Source organism: Chroicocephalus ridibundus, chromosome 1, assembly GCF_963924245.1.
Source record: "Chroicocephalus ridibundus chromosome 1, bChrRid1.1, whole genome shotgun sequence".
Taxonomy (NCBI): domain Eukaryota; kingdom Metazoa; phylum Chordata; class Aves; order Charadriiformes; family Laridae; genus Chroicocephalus; species Chroicocephalus ridibundus.
Genome location: NC_086284.1, coordinates 157,826,112 through 157,852,155, shown reverse-complemented (window position 1 = coordinate 157,852,155; position 26,044 = coordinate 157,826,112). Strand labels below are relative to the sequence as shown.

The 26,044-nt window shown below is 37.0% G+C and overlaps 1 protein-coding gene across 2 annotated transcripts in view; it reads right to left on the bottom strand.

The window, feature by feature from the left end:
* Window positions 1-6,855: 6,855 nt before the first annotated feature.
* The window catches only part of KDM7A (lysine demethylase 7A), a 69,420-nt gene continuing 50,231 nt past the window's right edge, over window positions 6,856-26,044 (bottom strand). The window contains exons 13-20 of one of the 2 annotated variants that reach the window (XM_063320237.1): window positions 24,633-24,757; window positions 23,953-24,110; window positions 19,060-19,157; window positions 16,635-16,780; window positions 16,280-16,488; window positions 14,036-14,121; window positions 12,684-12,960; window positions 6,856-11,851 (exon numbers count right to left, since the gene is read on the bottom strand). In XM_063320237.1, coding sequence (XP_063176307.1) covers window positions 11,757-11,851; window positions 12,684-12,960; window positions 14,036-14,121; window positions 16,280-16,488; window positions 16,635-16,780; window positions 19,060-19,157; window positions 23,953-24,110; window positions 24,633-24,757 — 1,194 coding nt within the window. In that variant the 3' untranslated portion in view covers window positions 6,856-11,756. Of the gene's footprint in view, window positions 11,852-12,683; window positions 12,961-14,035; window positions 14,122-16,279; window positions 16,489-16,634; window positions 16,784-19,059; window positions 19,158-23,952; window positions 24,111-24,632; window positions 24,758-26,044 lie in introns of both variants that reach the window. The other variant, XM_063320228.1, reaches the window with a different exon arrangement.

Below are 26,044 nucleotides of genomic sequence, written 5' to 3'. Positions count from 1 at the left end.
CGAAGCATAAGCAAAAAATTAGGTGCAGAAAAAAAATCAAAATCAATATAGCTCCCTAAAATGCCCAGAAAGATTTTGTAGCCTTTAGCTACAAAACCTAAAAATCTATAGAAATAATCCATTTTTTTCAGACTTGCGATTTTTAACTTGCATCAAACTTGGTTGCAACCGAATAGAAGCCTAAACATAAAAGACTAGTGAAATGGAATAATTAAGAAACAAAATTAGAAGTCACTAAACATCCTCCAATTCAGATCCTTTGCAAAACCAGTCAGAATCTGGATCCATTGTAGTTCAATCTTCATGGCAGCTGATAAAGAAATTGAAGCAGAGACACCCAGAGATCTTAAATAATTCTCAGAGAGGTCACTTTAGATGTTTGGTTTAGATGTTTTTATAGAAAAGGAAGTGTGTCAACTTCCTTCTGTCCTGTTACTACAGTGACTGAAACACTGACGATCCAGTGCTGCAGTGATATCACGGCTCTCCGGGCCCAGCTCTTACGTTATTAGGTGACTGAAACATTGGACAAAGCTACATTCCACTCAATTTCATTCAAAGTAACAACTGAGAAATGAAACATAGCAAAATGACAATGGTTTAGAAAAAGCTTTTCCAAAATTGCAAAATGGAGCGGTTCGCTTCTTTTTATGCCAGTAGCATAGACTGATTTGGAAAAGTAAGATTTAAATAATACTTAAAAATACTCAAACTGAAGCTGGCCCCAGGGGTTGCATTTTTAAGTCCACACCATTCCAGGTGCCTGCATATTACTTTCCGTCCTGTTTACCACAGAAACATGCTTAACCTCTCCATCCTGACATCCGTGCAAAGGACAGGGAGGCCACCGATCTAGGGAAGCACAGAAGAACCCCTCCATGTCTGGAAGGGGTCTCCAGTGGACAGTGGCTGGGGATGGGACCCTTCTTCTAAGATGACCCCGGTGAGACTGGTCAGACCTTACCCTGGATACAGCTTCTCCCCCCCTCAACACAGGGAAAAGCAGCAATGTCCATCTTTTGGGGTCACACCGCTTCCATGCTCTTCACCACACGGGCTGGCAGGCTTGGAATACATGAGCAAAGAGGCGAAAAGAAGAGCTCCACAGGAGCTGGCATGTCAACCAGTCAAAACAGGAGAAACCCCTTTTGCAGATGCCTCGGTGATGTCTGCAGACTGCTGCTTCAGTCTCCTAAAGGGCACAAGTTCCTCTCCTGACTGGCCAATTACTCTGACCCTTGCTGCTCCCTTCCCTCACCAGTACACCCCAGAGGCCCTCATCACATTAGCAAAACAAAGGTAAAGATACAGCAGCACAATCCAAAGCCTTCCCTATAAATGAATTCCTGCATCGGAGAAAGCAACTCCCCAGGCAGCAGAGAGGACCACCCTGCCCCCATCCCACAGTAGGCTGGACTGGGATGCACCAAGACAACTTTCTTTCCAGGAGAGCGCCGGGAGTTATCAATCATTGGAAGTCGTGAGCAAGATCCCAAAATAGCAAACTGCAGCATCACCTGAAAACCCTCAGAAGCACAGCTACATAAAGATATGTCACTGCATCAGCTGAGGCGTTAATTTAGACCTCATTAAAATCAGCGTATCCATGTTCAGCAGCTGAACTGGTTAGAAACTGGTTAGGGTAGGGTTGTAGCCAAGGTGTGCAAATCTAAGCAGATTCTTCCCTAGAAAAAGAAACCAGTGGTGCTCCTAGCCAGGAAGCAACCCTATTTTGACCCTGTTACTGCAGCCACTTCTATCACGGGGTAGCCTAAGTATTTCAGGTATTAAGCCCATTCAGTGTAACTCCTCCATGCTGGTGAAACAGTGAAAAAGTTAGCATCCCTGCAGCTAATTAAGAAAAAATACCTCATGTTATACACATGGTTTCCCTTCTGTTCTCTACCACTATGTACATGTTGATCTGATTAGTCAGCTTAGCATCTCTAAGATCTCCAGTTATACTATAACCTGTGTTTTAGTGCTTCAGATAATGACTAGAGGCACAGGCTCCACGGAACATTTAACAGATCAGAGATTTCTTTTTTGTGTTGTTCCCAGCCTTTTAGAGTCCTTTTTAGTGAACCACAAGAGTCTGGCACAGAATGATACTCAGTTTTTTCTTCAAGACATGAACTGTAAAATAGAGTGAGAGTTAGCATCAGTGCAGAAAAAATTTAGAAATCTCTGAATGTCCCAACCAAGTGGAAGACAATTTAAATACAGTATTTTAAAAAGTGTTGACAGGACTATTTTGTTATTAATTAAAATGTGTAATAAAAGGATTAGTGAAGACATTCCTTGAATTTTAGTAAAAATACTGATATTACTGGAATTTGGTAGCTGAGATTCTATATTGTTTAAAATTCTTTGAAAGTAGAGGCAACAGAAAGCATGGGACAGAATAAATATATATACGTGTGTCTATGTGTATACACATATATACATATACGCGCACACACACACATACTTGATATCGCACCTGCAATGGTTGAAGACAGAGAAGAGTGTAATAAAAAAAGCGCATATATAGATCCTGTATCCTGCTAAAGCATTTCTGACTTCCTCAGTTTTGTAATCTTGTGAATGGTCCTCTTTTTGAAGTTGTTGCATTTTTTTTTATGTACCAAACACATTAACTTCAGTGAATTCTGCCTTATTCCTACATCTCCTCCTAGACACTACATATATTATGCATTCAATCCATCCAAATGACATCATTTTCCTCCTCAATTACTATTCTAAGTGCTATTTTAAATGTACTTATTAAAATGTTCTTATTTTAAAGAAAGCTATTAATGGCAACATTACTGAAAACAGTCTATAAGCTACCAGTTCACAGCAGTGGCCCTGCATTGTGAGTACATAAGCAAGGCAAGGTTCGTGTGGAGACAAAACATCTCACATCTGTATCGCGAGTGCTAAACATTACATTTATTTCCCACTCTCTAAATATGTCAGTTCGTCTAATACATATCAGTTCCCCTTAAAAACCTCACTCATAAGGTAACTGTGGGGATGTATAACATGAAATATCTTTCTGCTTTCTGTACAAACCAAACTTCTTTAAGTGAAAACCTCTTAATACCGAAGAAAAGAGATCAACAGGACCAGTGCCTAAAATAATTTCATGTAGCCACAGAAGAAGTACATTACACAATGTTTTTGCATTTTCCCAAGGCATCTCACCAATACCTCTTCTCTGAGCTGCTGCAAAAGCCTGGGTAGAAAGAGATCATTCAGATGCCACATCCTATTTAATGCCTGGTCTCCCTCCTAAGACTACGGCAATTCAGCATCACTTGTGGTGCTTAGTTTTATGACAGGCACAGCTGTCTGGCAGTCTCTGGTATATGACCAACTCATTTTGCGGTAGCGCACTGCACAGATCGCAGATTTTTCTTCTCTCCCACTCACGGTGGACCTGGGCTGAATATGGACGAACAGACTTGGAAGAAAAAGGGTTCCTCTCAATGCTAACCTCATCTGAGCCACCCAGTTCCAACATCACTTTTAGGATAGCTGGCATGATAAATATTCTTCGAATGCTCTCCTTCCTCAATAGGTACATAGCTTGGTGGGAACACAGAGGTTAGCTGCCTCTTGAGGAGAAGCTCTTTAACCACATGGGAAGAGCTCTCTTCAGTAACTGTTACACAATGGAATTCAAAACAATTTCTACAAGTGCTGGTCAAGCACAGGAAAACCATTATGGGGCCAGACCTGTAATGGATCTATTCAAAGATCTTTTGTAAAAAAGCAAAACCTCCGCAACTAGAACTCAACAACCACATTTCCACAGCCCAGATTCTATTTTAGGAGACCAGAGTAGGAGTTTCCAGAGTTTTGTTGGATTTTAGTTTTACCGAAACAAAAAGTCGACTTGCATCTTTATGACTTACCACCAAGGTGTATGATTCAAGGGCAAATGTTTCTTCCAGATAAATATCACATTCTCCAACTATGGTTGGGAACTTTACTCATACTCATTGCAGCAAATAAAACATTTCTTATGAGAAATAAACTTTGGGGCAAAGCATCACAAACAAGCAGACTCTTTGTATACTGTTCTTTTAGTTGACTTATATGTTCCAAAGTAGAGTATTTTTTCCAAGACCAAAGCAAATACAGCAGGAGCAATACAGATAAATAGATCTATTAAGCCAAACACAATTCTTCAAAAATTTGCAGCACTTATTCTAAAGACTGAATATAATTGGCTTCAGAGAAATCAGATCTTAGCCTAGACAAAGCGAACTGTCCTATTAGCCAGCTGTTAGATGGAATACCATGAGCTCTGGCAATGGCAGACTTTATTCATTGTCTTGATCATTAGCTATTTCTTCTGCAGGTAAAAACTTTAGTCATTGACGGCTGTAGAAACAAAGGCATTTAAAATTCCTGGTTGTAACAGAATGAGTAACAATAACATTCTGATTTTACAGTTTCAGTCCTCATTAACTTTTGGCCTGAGACAGTTAACATTACTTACCAGCAGTAAAAGCGTAATTTCAAGGGCTCTCGGGAGAATACTTCTACACAAAGAAGAAAAGGTATCTATAGAAACCAACACTCAACAGGATTGACTTCACTATATTCATTCTACTACTCAGGTTTCCACCGTCAATCCAAAGTTATCTCTAAACAAAACAAACAAGAAAAGGTTTGGTTGAATGTGTTAACTAATGAGCCACCACCACCACAATAGCATCACAACTTAAGCAGGGTATGACAAACCCTCTAGTGAAAAAGTCGAACTTCACTAGATGTACACAAAACCAAGTTTGTAGGCACTTTACAAGGGGGTACCCTACCTCAAAAGCAGTAGAACACTGGTGATTAAAAAAAACCAACCAAACAAACAAAAAACCACAAAACCAAAACAAATAAAAAAAAAAAAAAACACAAAAAAAACCCACAAAAAAACCCCCAACCAAACAAACATCTTTAGTCTTCACATATCAAGACAGGTATCTTGCCCATTCCCCGACTTTAGAAATTCACTTTTTTTTGCTATATTTGGTAGCCTTGAAATCTTTAAAATCCATCTGTCCATTAGGAAAGAACAATCCAGGTAAGTATCTCCCCATCCTCCCCAAACAGAACAGCAAAAAACCAGAATGGAAATACGGCTCCAGGTGCTGAAGGCTATCCAGTAGCATTTAAAGCAGCACTGTGAGATATTTCACATACTTTCCAGTGTATTATCCTATCTGTTATCCACCAAACAGTAATCACAGAGAAAAGCTGTGGAGCATAGCAGGCAAAAACAAAAGGACAAATAGTAAAGGTGCTTATACCGGTTTTTATATGGGTATGAAACTTGTATTTGTGGCCCACTGAGGTGCTCCTTTAAGTCTATCACTTTAAAACCAAAGCATTAGTATAAGCAGCGAGCTCAGTGTGACAAATCCGGGTGAGTCTGTCTGATGGAAATGCGTAGGTTGTAGCGTTGTTCTTCAGTCACAGTGATCAAGACTTTTTCAAAATACGTGGTTGCTCTGATAGACAAACAGCTCTTTCAGATCTTTGGCAAATCTTTGGCTAACCAAATTTAAAATCAGTTTTAACACATTAATTGGAAAGATGTGAAGGCATGTCAAAATACAGCAGGAACTGGTTTCTGGACATAAAAATATTTAATCTTCATCTCCTGTACTTAAAACATGATTTTTCCTCATGATTTCTTACTCCACTCAAATGAAATTTGTTTTTGAAACAGCACAGAAGTTTCTGCCCCCAAAATTTACAACACTACCATGTTTTAAACTTTAGGCCACAGAAGTTACTAGTTTGTTGGGTTTTTTAAAACTATTTCAATCTTACACTTAAGCAGTATATGGTCTGATGTGGTCAGCATTCTTGTTCTTTACCTGGAAAGCACCTGGCACAATGAAGTCCTGGTCCATGAACAGATCGCCTAGTCATTATAGTCAACCATAAATTCTCTGTAAATTAAAAGCCAAGCTAAGATGTAAACTTAGCAGCTGCAGAGGATGCTCAATCAAACACCTTTTGCCACCTGGTTCTTCCAATGCCATTGCTTCAGGCTTTCAGAAAATGACCATCACTGGAATCTAACCATCTGCCCATCACAGCACTGAAGCAGTTCAGCAGCATGGAGCACTATTTGGAGAAGAGAATGCATTACTTGAACTTGGGAGTGCAACACGGCAATATTTCTGTTACCCCCGGGTAGAGTACCCACGTGAAAACACCATACTGCCATACGGAGTCAAAATAGGGAGCACTGACAACTGTAAACCAGAAGATGATATGTGGTGGGAGGAATCAGCAGAGAAGTCATCCAGGATAAAAGCAAGTATGACAAAGTACATGGAAGTGTGAAAGAGAAATCTCTTCTTCCAGAAACTGCACACACTTAAAGGAAAAAGAAAAAAAAAAAACCAAAAAGAGAAATCAAGAGATGAGTCAGGCATCAGTAGCATGAGACAAACCTGAACAAAAACCAAGAGCAAGAACATGACAATACCATTTGACACCCTCCTCACAGTTCTAGATCTGCTTATATGACAGATCAAAAACACTTCTATCTCCCTTTTATATTAGGATTCAAAAAGAATATACACATCTTCACAAAATGCATTTGGTTGCCATATAATATACTTGGATTGAAATGAGATTTGCACTTTGAAAAAAATAAGAAAACAATATGAGAATATTCCCTCTCACATTTCTCCAGAATTTTTTTTTCTTTAAAATGTGACAAGTAAAGGGCACAGAGATTCAGCCTAGGAAAGCATTTTTCTCCTCATGATATTCTGTACAGTTTTCTGTATTTACATTGAAGGAAATGAGAAGTCTGAAGAAATTAAACGCTTTAGAGTGCTAAAATCAAAACATAAGCAATACAATTTTTTAATTTCAGTATTTTAAAGTACAGAAAGTGGAAACTATGAATATCAAATACAAATTTAAACAAAGCCACTTGTCCTCCCCTAGAATAATCAATGTGAACTACTTATAGAAACTTACAAATTTAAAGTAAATCGAAACAAAATAAATACTGTACATACACTTTCCCTGCCTGCAGGCAAAAGAGGATGGGAAATACTGTTATGAATTGAAAAAAATGCTCTTAAAGCTGCAGCATCCCATTTCCCAGCCAAATACTTAACACAGTAGTGCGTTTCTGTAAAAAGGAAGACACACATACACCGACCCCTACTGAGCAGACAAGCTAATATTTTCAGAGACATTAGAAGGAAAGATAGAAATTAGACTATGAGAGTAGAAAAAGGAGAGGAAAGGCAAACGGGCCAGCAAAACGTTACTACAAAACTAGGAAATATAGCCAAGAACTAGCCCCTTTTTTTTTCAAATTCCATGGATTTTTTTTTAAAAAAAGATTCACCAAAGCATTGGCAGCAATAGACATTTCCCAGCAGAAGTGACAATACATATCAATATAATCTCTTAAAGTGATCCCTTTCATTCCCTTCCCACAGCATGAAACTTTTATGGCTTAATTTATATTAAAAGTAGAAAAAGTCTTTTTTTTTTTTCCCAAACAGAAATGCAGCCTGTGAAGAACGTGCATTTCCTTACCAGTGCTACTTATATTTCCCATCCACTGCATGATTTATCATTCATATGCTCCCACAAAGAGGGTTACTAGGTTGTTTTTTGTTGGGTGGTTTGGTTTTTTTTTTTTGGAAAAATGGATGTTGCAGCTTTTAATCTTGTTTAACCACAAATACTAAGGCCCTTGGTTCTGTTTATATTTCTTCTGTGAAAGAGCAGCTCTGGGCTCACTCAGCCCCAGAGCTACAAACAGCTTTTAATGGTCTGGAAGTACCACTTGAATCAAACTCTGGAAAGACTAGATTTGGGGGTTGTGATGGGGGTGTGAAGGGATAAGTGGGTATGCAGCGCCTAAATAGGGCACTAGTCATAGGCTTGCGGTACCAGGTCGTTCTAGCTTCAGTTAGTTCTGCTTAGTCTCCACAATTACCAAAAATGGGGTAGCAAAATGCACATCAGCTCTGACTCCAAAACCCTGCAAAAATTTTCAACACTTCCAACTTCACGGCCCTGTGAATGAAAGTAGCTTATGCCATATAGCAGAACCTAGGGAAAGCTGAAGCTTCTAAAATGTGATCACGACACTGTGCTCTTGTATATCTCTACTAAAGGTAACAGAAGCACTTCAACCACCAAAAAAACAAAATCCCCCCGTGATCAGAAAGCAACAATTTTAACTCTCAACATCTAACCCTTTCAAAATTGTCTTTAAGAATGGATTAATGTAGAGTATTATAGGTTGCATAGGTAATCTACCTCAGAGGTCAACAAAGGCTACCTTGTAGCCAGGGTTTATTAGCAAGTATAGTAGAAGAAGAAAAGGGAAAGTTGCTGGAAGAGTCTTTGATATAGTTTCTAGGTGGTCTTTCCATTTTCATGTGTTTTTTTTTTCAATTGCAGGAACGTGAGAGAATGGGAAAACCCCTACAATATTTCACTTCCTATTGTTCTGTCTACAAAAAAAAAAAAAAAAGTTTTATGCCAAATCAAAGTTCTCTGACTTTTCAAAAAAGATTATCCTTGAAAACAAGTAACCATAGCAGGCTTACTTCTATTGTCCAGTCCGTGTTCCCTACTCCCTCCCTCTTCCACCCCAAGTGAGACAGCAAGGAAAAAAATAGGGCTTTTTCTCTCCACTACAACAACACAAGTTCAATCCATCTACAGAAAGATTGGTGCTGTAGTGTTTTCATCTAGAACACAATAAAAATATCCCTACATACAAGTACACAAAACAAGTGAGGTCACCACATCCTCTTCATGAGCTACCAGGAGACTTTTTGTTTCCCTTTGTTTTCTTTCTTTTTTTCTTTTTCTTTCTTTTTTTTTTTTTTTTTAATACTGCTCATCATGGCAATTTCTTTTAAATTACTTGTTTTGAGGTGGAACATCAGAATTAACTTCTGCTGGAAGCATGGATATCTGAAGAAAATGGGAATGAACCTCTGCCTGTTGACAGCCTGTGAAGAGACTATTACATAAATTCATGACAGCGGAGAGCCACTTTGAAAAAAAAGGTAGAAAGTAGAGTAAAGAAAGAACAAAACCAAGAAGAAATAATATATATGGGTCCAGCCAGATCTGTGTTCCAATAGTAAGATACAGATAAATAATGCAAATGGTCAGAAAAGAGACTTTGTATAAGCCAGTCACGCGTACAAGAAAGCATACTCCATATTTTAAAATTCCTTACTCCAGATTCTATTCTGGCATACTTCTATTTCAGATAAGCGATCTCAAAAATCTGCCTTTAAGGAGAGAGAGCTCATTCTTCATTCTGCTCTGAATCTGACTGCTGCCCTAAACTGGAATTCTCAATTCTTAAAAATTATACAGCTGGCAAGAAGGAAACGGTTTGGTTCAATATGCTAAAGCTAAAACAGCTTCCAAAGCCTGGCAGGCATTAATCTATTTGCTCAATCTTAAGCACAGAGAATATTTATATGGGTATATAATTTTAATTAATATTGACAACATAGTTTATTTCTTTGACTTACTTTGGTGAGAACATATTAGAAGAGAGTTGAAATATTCTCTTTTAACTATTTCCATCTGGAAAACATAGCACCTGAGAACAGCAAGTACTTATAGTCACTTCCAGCACCTGTAGAGTACCTCTTAGCTTATCTTACGCTTTTTAGAAATCCTTTGTTAACTCCGTTCCTAACAGTCTAAACGAGGTCAACAGCTTGTATTAAATTAAAAAAAAAAATTAAAAAGACTGAAAACATGCTTTTGTGAAACCATAATCAGCAAACTAAAAAAGGTTAAAACAATTCACCCATACTCACCCACACAAAACTATGAAGTCAAGTCAGTATAACGTAAAAGCAGGGCTGCAAAAAACACTCCTAAGTTATACTTTTCAAGCTCCAGAGGAAGTAAAGCCCTGAAAGCCACCTGACTTATTTGCAGTTGCATTATGTTTCGGTGTTTCTCAATTTAGAAACAGGATAACATAATGCTAAATAGTTTCGACCCTGCAACAATCAAAGACACCTGACATCAGAAATATTTCCATAAATTTGTAAAGACATTTATAATCTAGCCTAGATAAAAGTAACTCTGCACAAATATTCTGGAAAGTCCAACTGAATTTGTTTTTAAACCACAACAAGAGAAGATGATTCCAGTATAGAATATGGAGGAAGGAAAAACTGGTATGGAAAGTTAAATCAATCCAATGATTTGGATAGCTACGCCTGTGTATTTTTACTCTTAGCAACCAAAAAAACCTCCAAATAACCAACAATATTGTTGTCACTAGCATATTAATGTTTTCATTTTGGCTGGACCCTGAAAAATGCCCTTTTTCCAGAATCAAGTAAAAGTATTCGCTTTTCTGCCTTCATCCCCATCCCCCAAAAGTTAAATATTTAATTTTATATTACAGAAAAATACAAATTTTAAATCAAAATTATTTACAATAATTCAGAATCGGCATTTGCTATCAGCTCTGTATGAAGCCAGACACAAATGATCATTCTGATGCCAGTAAGCTACTTAATGCTTGTATACGCACCAGTTAAGACTCTTAATTGGCTGTCTCGCCCAGCTTTGAAAGCAACACACATTCTCCTGCCTTCCTGACTCTTCAGTAAAATGTGTTTAAAGTACAATAATAATATTTTAATGTTCTTCCATGCTACATTAAGTAACATGCCAAATCTTAAGACTGTAATGGATATCTTATGAGTTATTTCAGAGTAATTGTTCTGAAGAAACATTTATCTTAACCGATGTCTCCATTCCTCCAAAGATATATTAGGTTTCCCTCCTTTGTACCAACTCTTAAATAACCTGTACAAATACAATTTCAGGGAGCTTTTTTACAGAAGAAACACATCACAGATAGATCATTAGGAGGAAAAGTATCCACTCTAATTTGGAGGAAAGAGGTGCAGTTTAAAACAAGTTAGCTACTGGACTGACACAAGAAGATTCTTCTGTCTTTAGGAGTCTCTTCTAGTCCATCAAATAAATAAATCTGTATAAAAGAGGACAGGTCAAAAAATAATCAAGCTGGCGGAGAATATGCAACTTGCAAGTCAACAGAAGCCCAGCCAATAGCTTACAAAAAACAGGAAAAAAAGATTCCATATGCCTTAATTTAAAAAATAATTAATAATGCATCTCACCCCTATTTAAGACTATAACCTGAATATCAAATTTAGGAGTCCAGACTAATCACAATTAATGTGGCTCTCCACTGCACCAAACACACATTATCAAAACAATTAAAAACTTTCACATTCTTAAATCTAAATTAATAACCCCCACAAAAGTCTTCCAAATAAATAGCTTTTTAAAATGAATTTAAAAGTCGTCAAAATCTATCAGAAATAAATTATTGATAAACCACCTTCATCATCTTCCCCTCATTAATTAGGTCAGAAACTACCAGCAACAAATGATATTCAAGCCCTGATGAGAGACTATTTCTCACAGTCCATGTCTCTCTGAAGATTTCCCCGTTCCCGTATGGTTATTGCTGAGCAGGTGTGGCACAGTGAAAATGCAGCATTGGGTTGGTTTTTTTGTTGTTTTTGTTTTTTTTTCTTTTTTTCTTTCTTGTTTTTGTTCATCAGGCAGTGTTTTATATGGTACATGCAAATCTGCTTCAAGCAGAGGAATAACAGCAGCTCCGGGCTCTGTTGACCTCAATACTGGTCTGTGTAGGAAAGACAGCAGTAGTAGAAGTAGCAGCTACATTAAACAAAGAAGCGTGCATGGCCATTCCGGTTCAGCTTCAAGATCTTCCCAAGGCGCTGTTTAGCAGTTGCCATTCCTTTCTTTGGACGTTTGCCTGAAAAATGAAATCAAGTACTCTATCAGGAATTTCAGAATCAATTTTTATCATCATAGAACAAAGATGAAACCCAGCTTTCAAGCTGAAGCAGCCAAAATTTTCTCCTGAATCAGTTTCAAAAAAAAAAAAAAAAAAAAAAAAAAAAAAACCAACAACAAAACAAAACAAAACAAAAAACCCCCCACCTCTTCATTTGTCTGTTTGGGAACAAAGAAACAGGGAATCAGAATTGTCAAAAAATAGGAATTGTTTTCCCTTAACTCTGTCTAGCATTATCAAAAACAAAGTAATTATATTATTTACAAACATTTCCAGATTAGGGAAGGGCAGTGGGTGTGGTAGGGGAAAACCTAAACTGCGCTTCCTGAATTTTGCTCAAGAAAGTTATTCCCTTGAGTAAATTACAGAAAATATACTGGAAACCAAAATCTAAATAGCATGATCATCAAGCTATTTTTTGAAGCGTCACAGCTTTTAAACCTTCACTTTGACAAACAAATCTGATTCAGGCCAGTGTTTCACAGTATAGTTGTGGTACTGTTCCCTGTAATAAATGCATCAGATACATAGGCAGAGGTGTAATGGTAACTATGAAAGTTTCATCTGGCCATGCACCCAGTTTGATCTGTCTTAATTCTGCCTCCACACATTCTCTGACAAAATTTGAGTGTCCACAGGATGCCCATCCAATATTTTTCCTCAAGGTCTAAGTCTGTCCTCCTTTCAGTTTCTGCATCTAACAGCTCTTTCTGATGTTTACAAGCCCCTTTTCCTAGTCCTTTCCCCTCCCCCCCCATCCTGGCAATGGGACCACAGAGATAAACATTACCTTTTGTCGCCTGGTTGCTGATAGGGGGTGGATTTGATGCTGGCCTCTTTGTTGGATGAAGTGGTACAGACAAGGACGTTTCACCATACGGCCTGTCAGGGCTAAGGCTGCCATCACTCAGCCGACATTCTCCTTGAATGTGACTGGAGTCTCGTGTATACTTGCCATGCTGAAAACTCAAGCTGTTGTTGTGAACTATACTTCTGTTTTCCTGAACCTTATGATTGGCTTCTGACGCACCCTCTTTCTTGATATATTTTTGAGTTTTACTTGTATCCTAGTATAGAAATGAGAAGAAGAAAAAAAAGTGGAAGTTAATAACTTCTGGCTACAAGTTCACTCCCGTTTTTCTAATTATACTGCTGTATCTTTGAAAAAGATATTTCAGTGTCTGACCACTTTAAGATTCCATCATTTCTTTTAGTATACATACCTCTTAAAAGTAAGATACAATATAGTATGTCTGTGCAAGCTTTTTCATATGCACTTAAGGGCAATGCTATAGATTAATTACACATACTACTGTACTCAATTTCTCTCCTTTTAGGGTTTAGTTTGCAGTGATCAAAACAAATGCAATTGCTCTTGATTAGACTGGCCACTATAGCAAGCCATACCATAACCATTGACTACTTAAACAGGCAATTTGTCTTCAATATTCAGCTGACAAGAGAAACAAGTGCTAAATTGCAATTACAAACTGTGAGGAGTAGCATGTTGTTAGATATTCTTCCAAAAGAAGCTACAAAGCATGCAGTTAAAATAGAGTATTAAATAGCACTGTTATTTTGCAACTTTAATTGTTCTAATACTTCCACTGTAGACAAGTTTAGAAATACCAAAAACGTTCAGAGTGTAAGACACACAACTTTTCATTTATTTATTCCTTGCTGGATTCCACCTGGATATCAGAAAGCAAAAATATTCCTACCTGCTGGCTGTTGAAAGGTTGTATCAGTTTGGCAGTACCAATTTCCTAAGCAAATATCTTTACTATAAATACTATCAAGAGGTTCCACTTGTTCTGATGCTCTGGTTGGGAATAACAACGAATAAACAATACAGTGCTTCCCTTATCAGACTGAATGTAAATTCACACTTTTTTTTATAACATATTTTTTATTTTTCAAGATACTGCCCTGAGCATCTTAGTACCAGCCACTATAACAGAAGAAAAAAACAATCAAAAAAAGCATGACAAAAATATAATACTCAGTCACCAGCACCAGAAGTACCTATTATCAGATATGCAGTGTTGAAAGACCTGTCTCCACCATGGTATCTGCACCTACAACTTCATGATCTCTTTCTCCTATAAAAATGTGTTCAAAATATTTAAAGTATTGCTTTACCTGATGGGTAATCCTTGAAGCTTCATTTAGGTGTCTAGTCCATGCTGAAGTCCCCAAGTCTCTTTCCTCTTCCTTCACAGATCTACCTAAAGAGAATTTCAACAAGCTTAAATTTTAAAATCAGTAACTAGGAATACAAAGTTAATTATACATTTGAATTACTTTAAAATTAAAACAAGAAAGAACAGAAAATACAATAGAAAGTATTTCCTAAATACAAAACAAAGGTTGTCAGAGCTGCTTGGTTCTACACACTAGATTGGGAAAACGATCTCACAATATAAATACATCGAGTAAAGATTTATATACCACAGTAAGAAAGACAAATACAATCACTCAAACTTGAAAGTACTGATGTTGAAGAGAGCTTACTTTCTTTGTTATGCTACAGTTTTCCACCATGGCTTTGTATCATGAGGAGTTAATAAAAAGATAGACATTTAATTTTCAGGTATTATTGTTTGTATTGTTTCTAAGCACTGATGTGCTATTCAGGTACAACATATGGGAGATCTATGCTGATAGGCCTATAGAAGAAGCATCCACATTTTCAATACAGTTAGTTTGTAAAATTAAGGGTATCCCAAGACACCAATTAAATTCAAATTTGTAGACACCAAAAGGTTTCAAAAAACCTTCTAGCTAAGAAGCACAGTTTCATCTTCTTCACCCGCACCCATGGAGTGCACACATGACACGTACTGGGTCTGATCAGAACAGAATTTTTTCCTAACAGTCCACATGGTGCTATATTTTAGATTTGTGGCTAAACCAGTGTTGACAACACACGAAAGTTTTGGTTGTTGCTGAACAGTGCTTGTACAGAGTCTCAGCTTTCTCTTTTCCCACTCTGCCTCCTGTAGCAAGTAGGCTAGGGGTAGGCAAGAGACTGGGAAGGGACATAGCCAGGACTGCTGACCTGAACGGGCCAAAGGGATAGTCTATACCATACAACATCCTGCTTGGCAATAAAAACTGGAGTAGAGGAAGAGGCTGGGGGGAAAGGTGGTCTTCCAAGGTAGTCATTGCTCAGAGACTGGCTGGGCATCAGTCTTCTTGCAGAAAGTAGTGCACCACTTGTTTCTTTTCCTCTTTCCTTCACTTACTAAACCATCTTTATGTCAACCCATGAATCTTATCACTTTCGTTCTTTCTGTTCTCTCCTCCACACCACAGGACAGGGGAGGAGAATAAGTGGCTGTGTGGGTATTTAGCTGCTGGCCTGAGTCAACCCACCACAATTTAGAAACCTGGATATTATGTTTTTCACAAAGTTACAAAGATGGAAAGACATCGTATGTGTCTGTGTGGTTTTCTGGTTAGGGTTTGTTGTTGTTGGCTTAATTTATTTATTTATTTTGTTGGTAGATTTTAAGGACATACAGCTTCAATAACCACAACACAGTCCATGACATCCCATTAGGCTTTCCTGTTATCCATGTAAACAAAACCAAAGATACTGTTAGTTCTTCAAATTAGCACCCTATTTGTTTGTGGGGTTCTATTTGTTTCACATCAGCAAAACTATAATGCTCTTCCATTTCCTTCTCTAGCAAAGAATTTTCAAACACAATGACTCTCTCTCGCTTTCTCTGTTCCAAGAACTGACTTTGATTCCTTTGAGGGGATTAGTGTTAACGTTCTGCTGTCTGTCATTCCCAAAATGCATTTAACAGATGTCTGTTTTCCACAGACATCAAAATGCCACTGACAAAAAAAATTACCTCTGAATTTTCCTCTTCAAGATCAGAATCTCCTTTTAATGCACTGCATTCATAGCAGAATTTCAGGAGTAAAGCCAAATATGCCTTCCAAAGACACATGGAAAACCACCACGCAGATCCCTATGGATATCTAAGCAACACACATGCCATGAAAGCTGCAAGCATGAAAGTTCTGACAATCTTTTCTGAAGGAGATTACACTTTCAATAAGGAGACTACACTTTCAATCTAGCCATAACTTTGCCACTCCTGTAAGGATGCCACAAAACTTTCAGATGGCAATATTTATAAGATGCATTCTGATGATGTCTCAAGCTAAGTTTGTCCCAGTTTTCAGAAGTAACAATTTCTTTTTATAGGAAAAAAAACCCAAACCAAACCCAAAGAACACAACTTTTTAAATGTTGGTCTGATGTACTTAAAAACTTGACTACAAATATAAAAATGTAACTTTAAGTGCTTATTCTGAGCAGTTTGTCCAAGAGCAGAGTGCAGGGGTGTCATTAGTTCAGATACCTACCACATTCTATTGTTTTGTGGCTCTGAGATGGCTGTCTGTCTTTATGACGACTCCTAGGGTAGCTTCTGTGTTCCTGAAGAGAAGTTCTTTTATCTGTGCAGTCTGTGCTTTGAGTATGACCTGGTAAACATGTAGTATAGTGCAATCCTGCCATAGAAAGCATGCCCTGAATAGCTTCTTCTTCTGTACTTGTCGAGGTAGGACATTCCCTAGAAAAATAAAGGATTATTAAGCAGTTCAAAACAGAACCCTAAATATCTCTGAAGGAATGATTTTTACATTGCTATAAAGCAGAATCATAAATATGTGCAAAAAGGTCTAACAGTTTATAAACAAACGCCCACAACATGCTTACTTTTTACTGGGAGTTTCATTTCTGGATGGCTTCTGGGTATTTTGACAAAGGTCTCTCATGACCTTAGATTCCTCTCTGAAATTTGATGTTACTTCCTGTTTCTCTTCATCACCTGAGCTTTCCGACTCCTCTGTGGAGGAATCCTTCTGCTGAAACGAGAAGAAACAGTATGCAGAATGCTCACCATGCCTCCTGAACAGAGACACTACCTTAATTTATGCTAAGTAAAAAATTCAACAGCTTCCAGGTCCAACTTTTTTATACATATAGTATTCAGAATGAAGTTAATGTGAATATAGCAACTGAGATGTATACATCCAAATTTTGTCACACTGATGAGTACAAGCTCCAGCAATATGGAAAGCATCTCTGAAATCCATTTTCTTACAGAAAACACTACACACATTAAACCACGCACAAATCATTGTATTCTCCTTAAAGAGAGCATTGATTATTTTCTATATTCCAAGTAGAGGAAAAAATATGGAAGCATGGTTCAGTTCCAAACAGCAGCCAGAACTGATGCCTATTACATACGATGGGACACAACCTGCCCTGAGTAACTGTTTCTGGTTCCTGCTCTCACAAAAGATGACTTTCAGCAGCAACATCTCTCTTATGAGTGACAGAAGCTCTCGGGTAAATCCAGAACACAGCAGGAACAGAGATACAGCAGCTGTTGCCTCTCTTGCAGTGGCATAGCCTAATTTCATGAATGAAAAGGCTTTTCAGCTCCTGCTGAGATTACAGCTTGTATGGGCAGGAGCTTCTCAAAGGTGGAGCAACCATATGCAGCTCAATATGCCTTTAAAAGAAGTAAGGGCTACAATAGATACGTTCCATCTTAGTAATTCAGACTAATCTATTTTCAACAAGTACAGAGAACACGACAATTTTTTTTCAAACCAAGGAATATACATGACATTCAATAGAAGTGTTGGAAGTGGAAGATCAGAACATGGAGGAATCATAATCCTTCAAGACTGACACCACTATCCCTATCATCAAAAACAGAACTGAAATGAATTAAGTGCATCATATCACCATGGGATGTTTTTATATAATAGTTTCATTCACAAGAGCAGCTTGTTAATCTTTGACACTTGGAAAGTGACACAAACAGGCAATGAAATCGTAATTATGAGTCAGTGTTAGTAATAAAGCTATTATCTTGTTAAGATCTTTGGTGCAATATAAAAACATAAAAAGGATTTACAGAACCTACTGAGATAGTTCATTTTGGATATAACATTACAAAAGACAAATTTAAACATACTGTTAGAAATTAAGAAACAGACAATATAGAAGGAACTAAGAGAGTAAATGGCACTAATATAAAACACTTCACTCAATGACAAAGTCATCCAAAGCTAGCTATATTCTCCTATGAAGACGAAATATATAACTTCTAAATAACTATTGATTCCGTGTCTTAAAGGAAACCTGCTGAACCAAAGTTGCTGACAATGCAGTTTAGGAAACCAGAAGAAGCTACATGATGACAGTTCCTATCACTTATTCCAACATCTATATTAGGTAATGATGGAAAACAACAAACATTAATAACAGATTTTGACCACCATGGAAAAAGCAGGAATTTGAAGACTTCTTGTAAAGTCTTATAATAGGCTGCTGATGAAAGAAAGACCAAAGTATTAGCTTTCTAAAAGCACAAAACAAAAATCTGAGGTAATCACTCCGCCCTACTAGCATTTTACTGCTCTCCAATTGAAATTTAAATTAGTAAGCCAGAGCACAATTTTGCAAGGGGAAAAAAATCATAAAAATATTTGTATATCCATATCCATATTTCTAAATACTAGAAGTTGTATTAAAACACAAGTGTGTAAATATATATACATGTACATGTGTGTGTGTGCATTTATATTTTGTTTAGTCGTAAAGAAATCACTACAACCTAGACCGTCAATGGAGGATTTGCATTTATTTCAAATAGCCTAAAACATCTCAAGAGGATTTTGCTACTCCAGCTTATTTTAAAAACTGAAGGCCTATAAGATTGTTTCCATTTAACCAAGCTCTAAAATGAAACTGTGTGGTAGAAATTCATAATTCTAATGATGAAATTTAGACTTGTTATGGAAAAAATGAACAAAGCAACTAGGATCTAACTTTTTTCAGACTTCGCATGTTCCAGAGCAGGGTTCATCCTTTGCCAGCCCCACTTTAAGGACAGAGAAGATAATAAAATTTGGCTCACAATAGTATATATTGTAATTTTTCCTCAACACTAGAATAAATGAAGAATGAGGCAGAACTGTAAGGTTGAGATATTAACTTGAACAAGAATTAAATACTTTGCTATTGCTCTTTTAACACAAAATTTGACCAGGTAAATATGAAGTGAGGGAGCAAAATTGTATTTAATTGCTGTGTTAACTTGTGTGACTTTTTCTAGCTATACCTGTGTAGTGCAATCAGGCTCAGATTCTTCTGAATCAGAAATATCAGAGTACTCTGAGGATCCATTCCTGAGTTCTGATTTCACACTTTCGAAGAACACTGAGGAGAGAAAAAATTAAGACTCAATATCTATTACATATAATATTTAACAGTTATTTTGGAAGTAACGAACAAGAAACACATATTTAGTTTTTAACAGTCTCTAAACAAAAGCACATCCACACACTGTCCTGGTTCACAAGTCAAGTTTGCTAAAAACTCTAGTGAGTTTCCTACTGCTGACCAATAGACTCCTCAAGTGGCTCACTGAGGAAGCCACAAGAAAAGTCAGGTGCCACAGAAGCATGCATTTTTTCCTCCCCTATAGAGCACATACTCCACAGATGGCACCTTGGGCAATTTCTGCTTTTGTATATAGGCTAGAGTCAGAGAAGTGGCTATCAGAAAAAGTTCATTAGAAGTAATCTTCAATATTACTTTGTCTTAGACTCCTTAAACCTGTAATTTCCTTGTTTAAAAATAAAAGCAGTTATACAGAAACAGTAAACATGGAAGTCAGAGGATATTAAGTGATTTAAAGGTAAAAAAATTATTGCGTTACTTGCAATTTTACAATTTACTGGCATATTCTGCCTGTTTAGTGCTACTACAGAGCTGACAGTCAGGGTTAAAATGCAGACCTGTTAAATAAGATTAAAATATTACTGTGATGATACACAATATACTTGCATTGGTTTTCATCACAGAAAGCCTGAAAAGGAAGAGGAGGAGAGGAAATACCAACCTTAGAAATGTTTTTTGCTAGTAATAAGATAAAGTACTAATCAGAGAATGCAGTGTCAAAATAGACATCAGAAACACTGGCATATGACAAAGCAATCAATCAAATCAGCCACCTAGTCCACATGGTTTACTTTAAGTGCTGCAAGAACTCAAACATGAAGTAACTGAGCAGTTCTTAGAAGCATATGCTCTTAAAAGACAGCATATGTCCCAAATAACCACGAGCAGAAAACACATTTGTAAGCGTTCTGAATCCAAGGCTCAAGGTCAGTGGGCTACGTATCTGTGTCAAGGCTGCAGGCAGAAATCTCAATTAAGTATGAATTTGTGTAAGACTACAACATGCAGTTTTTAACTAGCAAAAGTCTTTTGGAGAAAAAACAAATAGAATAAAAAAAAAATTATGAATGTGTGTGAAAGGTGGCTGATAAAGAACGCAACATAACTTTTTCAAGTTTTCAAGTACTTAGTTTCACATAAAACTTAGCTGAAAGCAAACATGTTAACTTTACTTGTCTTCACTCTAGAGTTAATTTCTCATCTGTGTTGGTTTGCTTTCAGCACAGTTTTGTATGAAAATACATAAACAGACGTGACTCTTCGTAACTCATTAATTACGCAAGCATAAGAGATGTACCTGTAACCCTATACACACTGCAATTCTAGGAGGATTTTGTTCCTATTGTAGACCATGGCAAAGCTCATAAATAGGTGTCAAATACAATTCAAGAGATATTTATTTCTAAACACTGCATAAGTGGAAAATATTTTTAGAGTTGGACGCTAAGAACGAGACAGGTTATCAGAAAGTGAATAAAATGAACAGCTGTGACCAAAACCTAGAGAAGAATAATACTTAAGATAGTATTAGAAAGAACTGTGAGAAATATCCAAACACAGTAAAAGAGCAACACCACTGTATATGAAGTTAAGCTAAATAATGTTCAACATATGACAATAAAATGAATATCCTAAATTACTGTAGCTCAAAGAAACACAAGGGATTTCTGATGGTAACTCAAGCCTTCAGCTCACTTCAAAAAGGCAAACAAGATTCTAGGATAAGCAACAGAATGCATGATCCAGAATATAACGCTGTTATATAGTTCAAATGAATTTTCCTTTGGATTACTGCCGTTTTCAAAGAAAAAAATAGCTTCAAACTTAGAGACAATTTAGATGAAGGGGCAAGAACAATTAGGGATACCTAAATATGCTCACATATGAAATTCAGGTCTTAGGCAAAAATGAATGTGTAAATAATAAACCACAATTTAAAAATAAACAAACTTCACGAAGACTCCTCAGGAACTTTTATTCTTTCTGTCTTAAAGAACTCGAAAATCCTAATTATTAAAATGACAAAACTATTAAGAAGAAACGTGAGTCTTCCTGTAAGAAGGCAAATGATTCAGCAAGAAAGAAAAGAAACTGGACACATACATAATTAGCTGTACACAGATAATACTAAGATTTATAAAAGCAATGCTAAATAAAGAGTCTCATATTTCAGAAGCCCTCCTGCCTTCTCATAGAAATTAACTGATGATAACCTACTAAGAGGGACAAATTATTTATCTGCCTATTCTCTGTTAATATGAGTTAGACTGAACAGCTAAAGCCACCTAATGTCATTGAGACATTCCTGATTCATTTGGGGCTGGGTACTCGCATATACGACATAACACACTGTATGAGCATCCGGTCTGATCCAGTTTGGCTGTGACAATATTTATATACACAGCCAAACCTTTGTCCACTTTTACCACTTCTTTATTTTGCAAGCTCTGTGCAAAGCAGTCAGAGAATACCTCCCCAGTTTTCCTTCTGCCTCATATCGTTCAAAAAGCAGGGAAGCTGCATTCCTTTATACTCCTCTTAAAAACAAATTTTATATATATATATAAAATCCCTTCTCTTTCACGTACAGGTTTCAGACACATTTACTGATCTTCACAACAACACATCATGTATTATTAGGACCCCCCATCTCTTAATCCCTGAACGTAATTCTGATCTTTTAAAAAATGTACTCTAAATACACAAGTTGGGGTTTGCTTTTCTTTGTTTGCTGTTTTTGTGAATTACATTGGTAATTACTATTATTACTTTAAAATGAACTAGTCTACCCTCAGATAAAGTTATGTCTCTGCATGCTTCCAGACACTGGGAAGAATACTCCAGAAATCGGGTGAATGAAAGTAGTCGTCATCTGTAAAACCAGGCTATGCTACTGCAAATTCAAAAAAATACCTTAAATCACCTTCCATTCATTCACACAAAGTACCTTGCTCTATTAAGCACAGACTTGATCTTTGCCTCTCTGACAACACCGGGTCACCATTTAGAATCAGGATCTTGGCATGACACACAAAGCTATACACAGCTTGATCTGTTTAAAGGCATCTCTCTGTGGACATTGTCTCTTGGCCTAAATCCCAGTAAAAACAATGGAAGGTGACAGCTGTTATAGCAACAGGTAGTTCCTTTTATGGAATTCTCTGTAGAAGAGTATCTTCTCTCTCTCTGTAGACCTTCATTTAAGGCAAAATAATCAAATGTAGGTGATCTTTAATAGGAAAGTTTGAAGACTCCCGTTTGAAGACTCCCACTATTCAGCTAAAAACATTAGTGATAGTCCTGAGTACTCAGTTTCTGGCAGAACAATCTCAACATTCACATCTAGTTCTGAGTACGTTTCTTACATTTAGATATATGCTGCCATACTCATTCTGTATCAAATAACAGCAATAATTTTGAAGAAAATCTACCATTCCTCTGTATGATTTAATCTATGATTCAAGTGTAAAACTTAGTTTAATTTACTTAGTTCAATTTTCACACAATGGTAGGTGTTGGAAGGGACCTTTGGAGATCATCTAGTCCACCCCCCCCGCCAAAGCAGGTTCACCTAGAGCAGGTTTGAAAGTAGAGGAACAGCACATATGCCTCAGCCTTCACTCAACAAGCCGTCTGCCTTGTTGGTTCATAAGTACGCAAGAGGGAACTCTTTCCTGTGCAAAATTTTTAATAGAGTCTTCTGTGACCTCTGGAAGCACAGTCAACAGGGATTACAAATTGCTTTGTTAATGAAAATAATTAAATATTCTATCCAGGCTGACAAAGGACTCAAATGTTGTTACAGACTGTTGTTCAGAAAACTAAGGCAATTGTAACAGGAGTCTTATCTTTTAAGTGTTGACCTCAGTTTCCTAATACATACCATCTGAGCCCTTGTAAACTCTACTGTGAAAGGATATGACTTTCATAATTAAACAGAGCTGAACAGCTATCTCAAGGACCAATCTGTCACTGCACACAGATAGTGCTATTAAAAATAGGCACTGAAAACAGGCATTCAATATTGATACTTTACTAATAGACTCTGTGATCAGCACTGCCGAACACTTGGCAGGAAGGCTTAAGGCTACAGAAAGGTGAAAAAAGATTAATTCTTAGTGAAGCATGATTTAAAGTATTGAAAATGGAGGTTAAAGTGTTTTACAGATAACCTAAATTCTTCCCTAGCCTTGCAGATTACTGCCAAGGTTGAAAGTATAAGATTTTATTAATGATAAATTATGTTTGATCACTTGTATGGAATAAACCTATTCATTAGCAAAACATACAAAATTGTATGATCAAATATGTAATCAACAAATTAGAAACAGAAAAGTAAAATATAAGATAGGTTTAAAATTAGCTGCATGTTATGATCTTTTATTCTCTACAGCGAATGATGTAATGAATTTTTCACACTGAAGTATATTTTGGTCAAGAAAAATCAGCATTCTTACATCATGAAACAGACCAAAAGGAACAAATACTCATCTAGAACACAAACTAAACCTCCACTCTGAAAAATGCTGTACATAACATTGAAGATGGCACCAATATAAAAAGATGAGTTTTACTTTTCAACTCCATCCTGTTAGCTTCTTCAGTGGACAGTATTTGTCAAATGTGTTGTTGTAACTTCTAATGTTACTTCTGTGATCTGTTAGTTTACCTTCTTTATACTTTGGTAAAATTTCAGTCAGGCTTCACAATATTTAGACCCTCTTCAAGATCATCAAAATGTGCAACTGATAGGACTCAGAGACAAGCTTACTGTTCAGTGGTTTCTGGGCATCTGCATTCCCTTCTCCTTCAGATCCTGAGGGCTGGTCTTCTACCTTAACAGTTGTCTTTTTCGCCCTTGTCCTGTCATCTTCATCTTCACTGTCTGCTGTGTAAAGACTTCGATCTGTAAATGGGCGTCTCTCATCTCTGTCTCACAAGAAAAAAAATAATCATGTTATTCTTACAAACCTGAATTGCTTTCTTTTCAGTATTTAAAACACGCTCTCAAGATACAAGCCATGTTCTCTTATGCTCATCTCTTCATTTCAAATTGTACTTATTCCCATTTTACTCCCTGTACAACTGTCATTTCCATAAAGACGCAAAGTTTTACACCAGAATATTTTTAATGAGAATCACTCTAACAGATGGATACAAAACAACCATTTCTACTTAGAAGCATTCCCTTCAGTACAAACCCATCTGAGCAACTGAATGAAATGCTGTAACAAAGGAACATGCAAAGCATCTGCTCCTCTTCACTCCACAACCGTGGCTCCACTAGGGGACAGCAGACACAACAGACAACACATACCTTCTATATTTCTAAAACGAATCTTACTGGTAAATGGGAACTTAGCGCTCCACAAACAGAAAGTGTTATTAACTATTGGCATGCTCCAGACCATAATGATGAGGAAAAAGTCATGCACAATCAACCCTTCGTACCTAATTATTCTTCCATTTGACAGCAGAAGGCGAAGATCATTGTCTTTTGTTCGCCAATCAGGTACTGTAGAAGATGGCTGAAAGGGCTTGTTAAATCTCCCGTTCAGTTTCGAGCTTGTGGTATCCTAAAGAAGTAAAATTAGTGTTGTTATTATTTATTTCTATAAATTCAATTGTTTTTTCTGCATTCCACAAAAGCTTAAACTCAGCACCAGGATGGTTACCTTCCTGATAATGAACTATGGAAGCTCAGACAAAAAATAATTTGATGTAAGAACCAGCGGACTGCATCTCCTCCTTCCTTGAATCATCTATACTCTCCTGAAGCAACTGAAACAACTACAACTTCACTACAGTACTCCTTTTACATTTCCTTTGGAGAATTATCAAAACAAAGAAATACCAACAGGGACAGGCAAGCCAAAAGCTGGGCTTGGAACTGCTAAGACAACTCCTGAATTTGTATCTGGTCCCTGGAATTAGTACCACAGAACTGATTAACAGGACGGTAAAATATTAATAATGGAAAGTAACCTGCCAGACACAGAACTTTCTTAGCTCAAAGCAATTTACATATAGACATACACTCTGAGGCAACTGGCAGTATACTTATGTGCCAAACCAGGAACATGTAAAATAGTTTTTTGTGGGGTTGGTTTTGGTTGTTTTTTTCAAGTCAATAGTGATAGTAAACAGTATTATTTCTACATTAAGTGACGATTTTATTTTAAAAACATTTTATTTTAAAAATTATTTGTAGCAATGAACTGCACAGGTTAACTATTTGTGGTAAATTTTAAGTTCAGCTTCTTGTCTTTGAGGGCTAAATGAATGTTTCTTGTTCATGCCTTATGAAGATCAGTATAAGGACCCAAATCAGTATTTCTCCACTATAACAGTCCATCCTGTCCCAAATAAATTTGTCAGCATTCTCAGAAAGCTACTTATTTCCTTTCATAAAGCTACTTATTTCCATTCTCTCACTCTTTCTCCCATTTCTGTTGCTGTTTTTTGATGTAAGGTCATCAAACCTGAAAAAAAGAAATTTTCAAGAGACTACATTTCACTCATTGACTCCATCATACCTTTGTAATACGACCACAAAGTCCACAGGCCCACTGTGGAAAATGGAGACCAAAGGCAGCCTTAGGCTTACTGGTAGGGAGGCACAGTCATCGAGGAAATAGGAACATGACCAAAAACCAAGGCTAATCAAATTACAGTAACCGAACTATAAGGAACAGCTATCTAAAAGCACATTGAGAAGCAGTCTGGCTCAGAGCCTCACCAAATCAAGGCTTTGCAAGCTCCCTTTTTTTCACAGAACTATTTCAAAGTAATACTTGATAGCTACAGCAGTCCTAACTCAAAAACTGTACTTGCAGTAAGTAGCAGATTCAGGGCACCTTCTG